This window comes from Fundulus heteroclitus, unplaced genomic scaffold (genome assembly GCF_011125445.2).
Source record: "Fundulus heteroclitus isolate FHET01 unplaced genomic scaffold, MU-UCD_Fhet_4.1 scaffold_65, whole genome shotgun sequence".
NCBI classification, from domain to species: domain Eukaryota; kingdom Metazoa; phylum Chordata; class Actinopteri; order Cyprinodontiformes; family Fundulidae; genus Fundulus; species Fundulus heteroclitus.
The window spans coordinates 1,176,106-1,188,331 of NW_023397088.1; the positions used below are offsets into that span (position 1 = coordinate 1,176,106).

The following is a 12,226-nucleotide window of genomic DNA, read 5'->3' on the forward strand; positions in this document are numbered from 1 at the left end:
CATCATACTGGACTCCTTAGTTTAAAACTTTACAGTATTACCTTCACAGAAACACCAAGCTTTTGCCTCTACTCCGAAGGGATCAAGAGCAGCATCTAATTTAATTTGGGAATTTCTTTAGCTGTTTTTGGAACTTTGGTAGCACCAGTTATCTTATCTGATAACAATTGTATAACCGTTAAATTATAATACAGGAACTGGTTCCTTAGTTAGCAATTAACCTCCTTTATGTCTTTAATGTTCTTCTTCTGCTCTGGTTAATTTATTTTTGTAAATAAAATAACTTTGAATCATGTTAGATAACACTGATTCTTGCTATATATCTTCCTGCTATGTCTTCCCTGATCCAAGGAAGACCAGTCCTCCTGTAAGTATTAATACCGGCCTGCTCCTGCTTATCTCTGAAGGCCTGTCTTACCCTGGTTTACGATTTGGCAGTGAAGGACAAACAATGATCAGAGGCAAACATTTAAAATATGCATATTTAATTCCTTTGGAATTCCAAAAGGAGACAAAACCTACATTACCATTGTTACCCGCGTCCTTCTCCCAGGCATTGCAGTTTTGTCTAATCTAAGGTACGCAAAGACATTTTTTTTTATCACACCAACAAACCCCTCCCCTGGCTGAGGGTCTATGGGGTAGACCCCATGGGTCCAAGCGAGATCTGTCCTCGAGGTTCCCATGCAGTACGGCTAATTTATTACTCAAACTGTCTTATCCGGGGTCAAGCCAAATGACCTCTCCAACCATAAATTGGCTCTCAACACATCCTGCAAGTTGCGTGTTTACTTTGCCCTGAAGAGGGGACACAGGCATTACTTATTACTTCCATACAAATGCCTAATTAATATAACAACTAAGATATTTTCCTCAACACTCCCCATCCCCTTTTCCCTAGACTGCCTTTGGGGAACATGAGAATAATTATCATCAACAAACCAGAAGCATTGCGATGTTCAATCTTGTGGTGGAGTTTTGGATTTGTCTAGTTCTAGTGAATGTAAATTAAAAGCCCAGGGACCACGGGACTGGAATACTCCATCCTGGCCTCCACCAACAGGTTCCAGACAGGAATCCACAGGATTCAATACACGGAATGGGCAGGAAAGGCGAGGTACCAGCCCGCACAGCCTGGAGGCAGAGAAACTGCGCCGTAGAGCAGGCTTTAATCGTACTAGCCATCTGAGGCGCCTTCCATGGCGGTGCGCTCGCTTCCATCGGAAAGGTAGAGTCCAGAAACAACACAGGTGAGTTGAGAATGCTCAACAGCAGGGTCGAAGTTTTGTCTGTAGTATAGGTCCTCGGTAAGGTATTTCCAGTTGGGGCACCAATGTCCAGCAATGTTTGGCGATCATACACAATCAGAGAGTTTACATTTGTAATAAAATTAAAAGCGGACAACAGACAAAGGCAAAACAGGAGCAGAGTCAGATGGCAAGCCTCAAACACCGGCGCCATCATGAATTCAATGACTAGTAGCGAGTAGGTGGTTAGCTTGAAAGTCGAGGGCAGGTTGTGCACAGCTCCGAGGAGGGGGTGATTTCGGGCTGTGAAAGCCAGAGACTCTGGTCAGCCTTTCCTGCCGTGGCTGTGTTTGTTCTCTGAAGTGTGCAGTAATCCCCACAGACCTCAGTCAAAGTCATAAGGCTGGTTTCAGTATACACAGACAGATGATTTATTCCAGCATCTTAAAATAGGCTGCAGAATTAGCTTTAATCCAGCCTGCATATGTGGCGATTCTCTAAACTCCAATCCAACCCTCCCCAGAGGGAGATGAAAGTGATCTCTCCAATGCTGCTAGGGCAGCAGGCAAAAGATGGTGATAAACCTGGGCGGCTAGTCTTTATACAGTGAGCACACCTGTTTTAAAAGGCAGTCCCTGGGTGCCAGCAAAAGTATCATGTTGTTTTAATACTGTAGAGAAGAGTATTATATATTTTAGATAAATGGGCCAGTAGGCTTGGTCATCGGAGCACAGTGGGCTGTTTAAATGACACACAAAGGCAGTTGAATAGATTTAAAGAACTACTGTCTTTAGTGACATAAACCATGAAATTGACAAACAGTTTTATAAGACACAATTGTGAAAATAAAATTCCACACCATAAAATACATAAAATAATAGTAATACATGGCCAAGTGCTAATTCTCAGTTTTAGATGTTTTCGATCAATCTGAATTATAAATTGTAATAGACAAATGATCGATAAAATTCAGTTCCAATTCAGGTTTGACTCAACATCATTTTGACTTTGTGAAGTGGTTTGAGGTGACATGCTTTATGAATTGGCACTATATAAATAAAATTGAATTGAATCGATTTGAATAATTGAAAAAGTGAAAAACGTCAGTCAGTGGTCTCATACATAATAAACTGTGCGTGAAGATCTGAGTAATACAGGCCTACGACACACCACACACCGCAGGGTGCAGCGGGACTCCAAATGGAAAAGAAGGAAGTTCTTTCTCTAAGTCCAGGTGGGAAGACGTACCATCAATCACAGGAGGAATCTACCTCAGGAACAATCCAGCATAAAAAACCTGACCTGTCAACAGACAGGACCAGCAGAATAGAATTTTTATTAAGGTGTTCTAGCTTTAATCCTTAAATCATACTTCTGTAGACATAATATCTGACATCAAATGATCAAGTTACTCAAATTTGCAATAAACAATTATCTTTTACCTCAATTTCACTGCATTATCAATCCACTTTTTCTTCTAATTGTAAAATCTTTTTTAAAGCACAATAACCAAACATTACATTTTACCCACACTCAGTAAAAGTTTACAATTGAATAATTATAGTTCAAATAAAGGCTATTATTCAACAACAATGTGATAAATCAAAAACCTAAATGAAAGGCACAGAATATGCTCACCGATCTCAATGCAACACGTTTGGGATAAAAATACGATGGCTCTTAGTCCGGACAGGTGGGGGACTTCACCTGAACGGAGAACGAGATAAATTTACAGGAAATATTTTGGTGAAGATTCTCACTTTTTTTGGAACTATCAGGAAACCAATAGCCAATAAGCGCTAACAAGGTAGCTCTAATGCTTGGCAGAAAAACTGAAGTTTAGTCTTTTAACTTACCTCAACCATTTCCAGCTTAGAAAATGGATGGATAATGGCTTCCCTAACCTCTGTTTCTAAAATGGGCACCCCCATTTTATGCATGTTACACTGTCTCCAACTTATTCTGATCTCTTTTTCTCATTGCTTGATTGCAAAACAGCAAAAAATTATTTGTATGTAGGTTAAATCTAACAACTTCTGAGCAGGTCTTCTCCTCCTCTTTCTTTGCTGCGGAAAGTTAGCCTGCTCCAAGTGCGCAAATACACACACAGTGCTGAAACATTTTATAATTCTGCTGTGGTGAATTTGGATGGACCCAAGAAATACCCGAAAACAAGTAAGTAAAAAACTTTAACAGTCTTTATTTAGATGCTGGCGGCGCGGTCCCCTGGCACGGCTTGCACTCTGCGACTGGCAACTCCTGAAGGCAGAGTGGTAGGTTAGCGACCAGCAGGAACAGGCAGGTAGGTGAGAGAGAAGCAGGGTCACTAACCTGGCCGCACTGACTCCCGATGTCGATGGGGTCCGAGAGGGGGTTATCCAGGGCTCTTTATCCAGGTCCAGTCCGGTTCTTTGTCAAGGGGGAAATCCGTTTGATCCAGGCAGCGGTTTCCAAGGGAGAATCCAACAGGGTATCCAAATCCAGGTCCAGGTCCAAAATCCAAAAAGCACAGACAGAACGGGGCAGGCTATCTCGTTTACTTACAGAACGGCTGGGGTCAGAAACACGGAAAGGCAGTCCAGATCTCTGAGACCGACAGGCAGAACTCAGGCAGGCAGACAGATCCAAAAAGGGGCAGACTGGGTTCAAAAAACAGAGGCAAAAACGGGTCGAGAGGCAGACAGGCAGACAGGAATTCAAAAAACAAGGCTGGAAGCGCTCACTGTTTGGCTAGAGACGTTCTGGCACTGGAGGCTGCAAAGAGCAGAACTTTTAAGCAGGGAGGGCGGAGATGGAACAGGTGCGCTGATTGCAATTAGCAGCTCCAGTGCCAGAAATGTTACATCTGCTGTTTGATATCTGTTTAGCGGAGATATACACCACTAACTTAGTAAACACTTTTCAGCCTCGATGAACTTGATCCAGTCTGCAGCAATCCCTGCTGTCTGGCCCAGCAATAACGCAGCTGCAGCGGTTGTAACACTTCAGTCTTCCTGACCAGGCTCGCCTGTGAGCGGGCCTCTGCCACTTCTGACAAGTCGGAGCAGAATTAAAATTCTGTCATATTCTAACTGCACAGATGAAGTTTGGAGGTGTACCTTCTCACCTAAAAACAACTTTTTGTGATAAGCTAAGGTTATAAAATTCATAGGTTTGTGAACTCATCTCCTTACTGCTCCTTACTCCACCCTTATGGTGAAAGTTTACTGCACTCAATCTCACCCCCTCAACAAGCCCGGGAAAGATGGGAAATACTGGGTCCGATCCAGGACCAAAGCCCTGATAAAGTAAAACTAAGGGAAAGTGAAATTAGTCTGTTAAATGGGTATGAGTGACAATGGAAAAGGGGCTACATCTGACAGCAGAATTTTGTGAACAGAATTTAAGACATAAATATGATTTGTTAGAATCATGCATACACTTTTTTTAAAAGCCGTCTTACTCCATACAGGAACACCAAACCACTATCCACACCGCATAATGCATCAGCAGAATACATGAAGTGATGCAATACGCAGTACCCAATGGATGACTTGTCCTTTGTTATCAAAAGTCAATTTATTCAAATTATTCCCAACATAGAACCACTGAAGGTCAGACTGAGATATTCTAATACATATTTTTGTCACAAAGAATCATAAAACTAAAGATCAGGCAGACAAGAGGACCAAATTTACACAAGATTCACAGATTATTGAAAACAGCAAACAGGATTAAGGGGACCTGATCTACTGTAATGCAGCAGATCTCTTTAAAAAAAAAGGCCATCATAAAAAAGGATGAAAGCATTCATTTGAAGACAAAACACAAACTGTTCTCTTATTATGTTTTATTTAAGTCAGGCAGGTCCAGTGTTTATCTAAGGAAACACAATCGGAATAAACATTCATTCCTCCTTCAATATTACATTACATGACCGGTTGGCAGGAACAAACGACATAATAGCCTGATAGAGCGGGGGTTAATCCGGCAACTCGCTGGTTTTAGGACAAACTCATAACTCTTAAACTCAAATACCTTTTCTTAACTTTTTCACATCAATTTGTTATTGCCCAGTTTCTTGTGTTGTTATATTTATGTAATGTGTTGCCACCCTCTCCTTTTTTTAAAATTGTTTTTTCCATAACAGGCTAATTAATACACCTTGATCTAGACCTTTTATATTCCTGCTCGTTTATAGTGTGTTCATATCTGTATTCTATACCACAGACTGATTTTGTTGCCTAGTGGTTAGAAAGCTGGGCTTTCTGGGCTTTGGAGAGGCCCCAACGTTTGTGGTTCGAAATTCAGTCAGTCACACTTGTGCCCTGAAAAAGAGTATTGAGCAAGGTTTAGTCCCTGTGCCTCTCTCACTGATGGCAGCACACTGCTCCCTAAGGAACGGGTTAAATACATGGACAGGTTTCCCCTTTTTTGGACAATTAATGGAATAAGTAAGCACATTATGAGCATTGTACCATCCAGAATCAAATTCATTGTATATGTATGCACACCTGGCAAATAATGCTTGTTCTGAAAATATCTTGAACTCATTTTGACTAAATCAAACAATAGAACATTTTTCTGGAACTTTTACATGATAATGTTCACCATTTTTATTATTTATTTGTTAACATTTTAGTTTTAACCTGCATCCTGTTGACTGCATCTCACATGTTTTATTTATTTTTTTATCCAGATTGGAGCGTTGCAGTTTGTCAGAGAAAAGCTGCTCTTCTCTGGGACCAGCTTTGAAATCCAACCCCTCCCATCTGAGAGAACTGGACCTAAGTGAGAACCGTCTTAAAGATGCTGGAGTGAAGGAGCTCTTTGGTTTTCTACAGACTCCCCTATGCAAACTACAGAGATTGAGGTCATACATGTTTTAGTTTTGTGCTGATATTTCTGATGTGAAAGTTGTGTGAAAACTAAACTGCAGAACAGTTGCTGATATTAGACGGATCCATGCTGAGGTTTTTAATGGTAAAGTCCACCTTCTTCTTCAGTTGCTTGGTCGATAAATGTTTCTTTTCAAGCTTGCTGCCAAATGGTGTGCAATTAAATGCATTTATTTAATATTTGTCAAATAATCTTTGATCTGTCATTGACCTGGGAATGGGAGCCAGATATTAGCACAGTTGTTAAAAGAGATGATATGAGCTCTGGGATTTTCAAATAGCAAACTCTCCTCACACAGAATACATTTAAAACTTTTCTACAAAATATAAGAAATTATCAGTAGAAGTAATTGATTAATAGGCTAGTAAAATGTAACAAAAACTAATAAAATAATTCTGATTAAAGAAAAAGAATTTACCATGTACACATTAAAGACAATTACAAGCAAATGAAAATTATGAAAAATCAATAAAATTATACCAGTAATCACCAATAAACCAATGCAATGATCACAAATTATAGTAAAGATGTTTAAGTTAAAAGAAACAATAAATGACAAAATGTGCAAAGGAAATTTCACCATCATAACACATGGTGTTTATGTTGGAGAACCAATGTTTATCTTAAGGAATTAGAAATAAAATCAAACAATGGAACTTGAAAGGGGTGATGTAACAATCATGCTGGATTGTGGGATAAATTAACATCTGAAAACATTCATAAACTAAAGACAGAGGTCCCAGTATTCATCCAGACAAGCAGCGGTGTGAAAGAAGCCTAAATATTTCCAGACAGGAAAGAGAGGCGGATGGCAAAGGCATTTAGCCAAAAACAGGTGGAGCATGTCAAAAACTAAAAAATAGTCCCCAGTACTCCATAACAGCAAACTAAAATCTATGCAGAAGTAAGGCTGGCTCAGTAACAAGGAGCAAAAACTGGTCAGGTTTTACAGGCAGGCGGCCAGAGACAGAACAGGGTCAGGCAGGCTCATTAACAGCAAGCAGGACAGGTCAGGTACAGGGCAGGCAGGTAAAAGGATGAATGGTTGACTTGACTGACCAGGTACACAAAAGAAAAACTGGCACTGATGTCTGGTCTGAACACAGCTTACATAGAGGTGCTGCTAAACTGCTAAATGACCAGTTAGACGGAGATGAATAGAAACCAACACAATCACCTTTACTGAATCAAATATTAGAAATCAGTTCACCTTACTTCTTAGACTTTTACATTTACTGAAATGATTTTTCTTCATGTTTATTATTTATCAGTTCATTTTTTAGTTTAAATATCTATCACTTTCGCTTCAGCTCACACATTTTATTCTTTATTCAGACTGAGGGACTGTGGATTTTCAGAGACCAGCTGTGCTTCTCTGGGCCTTGCTCTGAAGTCCAACCCATCCCATATGACAGAATTGGACTTGGGATTCAATAACCTGAAAGATGCTGGAGTGAAGGAGCTCAGTGGTTTTATAAAAAATCCCTTTTGCAAACTACAGATATTGCGGTAAGACATGTTTTGGTTTAGTGGTGATATTTCTGGTGTAAAAGCTGTGCCATGAAACGGCAGACATCTGACTGATATTGTACAGATCCATATTGAGCATCTTTATGACAATGTTTGTTTTCTTATTTTAGTGCTTTGATCATTTTTAAAGTTTCTTTCTCCTGAAAACATTCTGCCATTTATTAGTAAATAAGCACAAAATATGAAACAATTAATTTAATTTCAGTGTGGTGTTACAGATTTTATCGACAACTTTCCTGAATCCAATGAATTTACAGCTGATAATGCAGAAAATTCCCAATACCATCCTAGAACTGCATAGCTTAAGGTTGCTGCCTATTGGAGTAGGTTCTTGAACTGTTAGCAGTAAGTTTGTGTCTGTATTATTCCCCCCGAGAATTCAAAAGTGTTATTTTGGCAACTGCTTATGTACCAACATCTGGTCTTGCCAACATACAATATTATGTCATCAGCTCAACTGTTGTTAAGCACAGACACAATACCTGAATGTGCTTGTTGCAATACTGGGTGGCCAGGCAGTGGTAACCTAGGACAACATGACTCTTTAGTACCTAAAACAAACAACACAGGGTGTTCATCGTGATTACTGTGAGGGTTTTACATAGACCAGCTAAAGAGACGTTGAATAAATTTCAAAATATATTCTTAATTTATTACAAAAATTATTAAAAAAATGATAAATTGGGACCAAAAATACTGAGGTCACCATAACAAACGACAACTCAGGTAGTAACACAAAGAACTCAAGCACAAAACTGACCTAACAAACGAGACATAAGGGGAACTTAAATAGTGGCTGATCAGACCACTGCTAATTCACACAAGGGGGTAATTAAACACACAAGAACTTAAACAAATACTGGTCAGCACATTACTAAATGTTTAAATTGAATAAATATTAGCAATGAACAAAGTTACAAAAAGAACAAAAAATTAAAGAAATGGTCAAATTAAACTAAAGGCAAAATTTCCCCTTCCGCTGCCAAACAAATGGAACAACCTGCTGAGGAAGCTTGACAGCCATATAAGGACATCAGCTGGAGCTCATTTGTATGATTTCAGCAGCAGGTCCAGAGGAAACTGGTAACTCAAAAGAAGAAATTAATTTGTTGCATTTACCAAAAAATACAAGAGAACTGACAAAGTTAACTAAATGTGTGCACTGCAAATAGTTAACTAAAGAGTCAGACTAATGAAAACGATTTTAAAGATAAGAATCTAAACTACTCAAATCAATAAGTAATATTAAGGAAGAACAGAAAACCATTACCCTTTCTGTCTCTGTGTGACAGTTGGAACAGCTGTCACAATTACCCAAAGTAATAAAATGAGAAAAAAGATGAATGGGGTCAGTCTGTGTAATGGTTTGGAGTAGGTTTTTGTCAAGAGGGGTGGCTTTAATAGCAGAGGGAAGAGGAGTGGTCAGAATATTTAACAGAAAAACCAACTGGGAACTAGTCAGGTTTTGTTCAGATTGATGATTGATAAGTGTTGTGATCACAAATTTTGATCTTTAAAGTAACAACACCACACCTTTCTAGCACAGAAGCACATACCTGACAAAGGAGTAGGTTAATTATTTGGCAAACAGGAAAGGATGAATGCTGGTAATCTACTCACAGAAGGTTTTTGATAGTCTGGCAGCATTAGACTGGGAGTCCAGTATATTAATTCAGATGAACAGGTGTAGGTGGTTAGAAAAGAACACCGGGGGAGTGGTGGCCTAGTGGTTAGAGCAGCACGCTTGTGTTCTGAGAAGGTTGCAAGTACCCGGTTTGATCCCCAGCGCCTGCACTCTGGGTCCCTGAGCAAGACCCTTAACCCCAGATTGCTCCCTGGGTGCCACACATGGCAGCCCACTGCTCCCCAAGGGTGATGGGTTAAAAGCAGAGAACAAATTTTGTCGTAATGAATGTTGTATTGACAATAAAGAATTGAATTATAATTATTATTATTAACATTCAACCCCTGTCTTCTGGGCTCAGAAATCTGTGGGAGTTGGCGGCTGGCATAAACTGGTGGCATACTGGACTAGAATGGTGACTCTAGGGGTAGAAGAAGATAGGGAAATGGATTTTAATGGCTGAATGTTAACAGGAGAAAAATAGGAACTAGCCTAAATACAAGAGGAAATGTAAGGGGATTAAAAGTAAATTAGAAAAGAACAGTTCCTCATGGTACATGTTCAAAATTCAATCTGAATTTTGTCATGGTGCGATGGCATAACACAGGGAACCCAAAACGAAGGGCTAAGTCATCAAAGACATTTTGCACAGCAGTTTTTGCTGATCTATTTTTTGTGGGGCACACCTGTGCGAAGTGAGTACAGTGATCAGTTACAATCCGAATATACTCATAACATTGCTTACAGGCCCCTAAGTGCAGAAAGTCGACTGAAACCAGTGCAAAGGACAGGATATCACAATGGGCATCAAAGGTGCTCTGGATGCTCTCTGTGGTCATTTTGCCTTATTACACTCACACATTTGGGACACATTTGTATTCTGACCCAGTGAAAGCTGTCTCGAATCAGATTCAAAGTCCTGCTTTTTGTACAAGATCCCAACATAGCAGTTTCTGCCACTGCCTAGAGAAAATTGAGTTTCTTTGCTTTTGTAATTTAGTACGCAGCTAATGAGAGGGTCTGTCATTTGACTTTCTTTTATTTGCACTGGTGTTAGAGGGGCAGGCTATGCAGGTGAAAATGCATGACTTAATAACTCCAGTGTATTTGAGCTGTGGTTATCCATGAAGTTGGAGCATCTCTAAGCACCGTCATTCCCTGAATTCAGGCACTAGTAACCTCTTAAGTCAGTTCCTCTGTACACTCCTGCAATAAATCATTTACAGCTAGTGGACGGCAGGAGAGGCCATCTGCATCTGCCTGGATGATATTTCATGGTGAAATTGAAATCTGCAAGTTGGGCAACCCACCTGTGACCTGTGGAAATTAACTTGGCTGTTGTAAGAATGTAATTCATGGGGTTATTATTTGTATATACAGTGGAATGTGATGCATGACACAGATAATCTCAGAACCTTTCACATATTTCCCACATATAATGCTAAACATTCCAACTTCCCTGAGTGCATGTGGAAGCTTATCTCAGGTGGGGTTTGGCTTTTAGATCCATACCCAATGACAACCATTTTGTTGTCCTGTGTCTGATAGAGAACTGCTTCCAACTCCCTTCCTGTGAAGCATAGACATGCTGAATAAATGATTGGGTGAGATCTGTATATCCAAGGATGGGAGGCTCCATTAATTTGTCAAAAAAGGTGTTTGTGTCTTGTTGGTCTTGTGTCCATCCATCCATCCATTTTCTAAGCCGCTTAATCCCTCATGGGGTCACGGGGGTGCTGGTGCCTATCTCCAGCATTCACCGGGCGAAAGGCGGGGTACACCCTGGACAGGTCGCCAGTCTGTCGCAGGGTCTTGTGTTTAGTGAATGGATTTATTTGATCGCAGGTTACCTTTATTGCTTGCAGTGATGAGGTTCTGCCTGGCTTTACAGTTTGCGGATAATGGATTCTCAGAGTCACAAGAAAATGGTAGAAATACTTACATCTCATATGGTGAACATGATCCTAAAAATCAATCAGACAGTCCTTCATGCCCCTTTGGAACTCTGCTGGGTAGCACTAAAGCCCTAATGGAATTCTGATCCACTGATAAAGACCCCAAGATGTTATAAAAGCAATTAAGGGCTAGCTTTCCTCAGCCAAAAACTATTAATGGTATGTCTTCCACTGATCTAATACAAAAAACAGGCTCTGCCAGTGGGAGAATCAAACATGTCTTATTGTGAATTATTTAAGCCTGCCTCACAGACCCATTTGCAGTTTTTGCCAACCTGCTTGTCAGCTTCTACTGTAAGCAGCAATGTTCTTGCATCTCCAGGTTTCTACTTGTGCTTCCTTGTTTTAATATAAATAAATATTTTAAAGCAAAACGCTGTGTTTGGCTTTACTATAAGGTAATTACATCATCATCCTTTTTTTCAGGTTATGAGCAGTAGTTTTGATGGTGATGAGGTGAAGTTCTATTTTCCGGGATGACATGACTACAGATTATGGTTTTGTTACATCTCTTCCTGCTCACCTCTCCTACATCCAAAAGTTGTTTTCATTACAAACAAGTCATCTGTCTATGAATCCAACATCTCTGCTACTGAAACTGTGCACTTGATCAGGGAAGGGAGTGAGGGGATGCGTTCAGGAGTGATAAGTAAAATGGAGCTGTTCTAGAACTGGTTCTGCTCTAAGTCATGTGTTCATGCATTTAGACATGAATTAAGTATTATTGCAACTGTTTATGTTTCAGATAAAAACACTAAATTCCCCCTAATAGATGTTTACTGTCACTGTGAAAAGGGTCTGCTTAAATTCAATGACAGTAGTGTTAAGCAACTCTAATGTCAATTTAGTTATTAAAATTTGTTTCAATTCCAGCACAGAACCACTGAATTGCTACAGTTGATAGGACTCTTGTCTTGCAGTAAGAAGTTTCTGTAATTCAAATCTTTTTGTGTGTGTGCTATCACTTCATACTTGCTCAGTATGAGGGATTG

General features: G+C 39.8%; 2 protein-coding genes across 2 annotated transcripts in view; both read left to right on the forward strand.

Annotated features, from left to right (window-relative positions):
* The window catches only part of LOC105923771, a gene marked incomplete at its 3' end in the record, with an annotated part of 780,934 nt that overhangs the window by 122,533 nt on the left and 646,175 nt on the right, over positions 1–12,226 (forward strand). The window lies entirely within an intron of this gene.
* The window catches only part of LOC118561496 (NLR family CARD domain-containing protein 3-like), a 115,228-nt gene that overhangs the window by 64,209 nt on the left and 38,793 nt on the right, over positions 1–12,226 (forward strand). Inside the window, exon 4 of the mRNA XM_036133633.1 lies at positions 5,926–6,099. Within this exon, the coding sequence (XP_035989526.1) occupies positions 5,926–6,099 (174 nt within the window). The remainder of the gene's footprint in view (positions 1–5,925; positions 6,100–12,226) is intronic.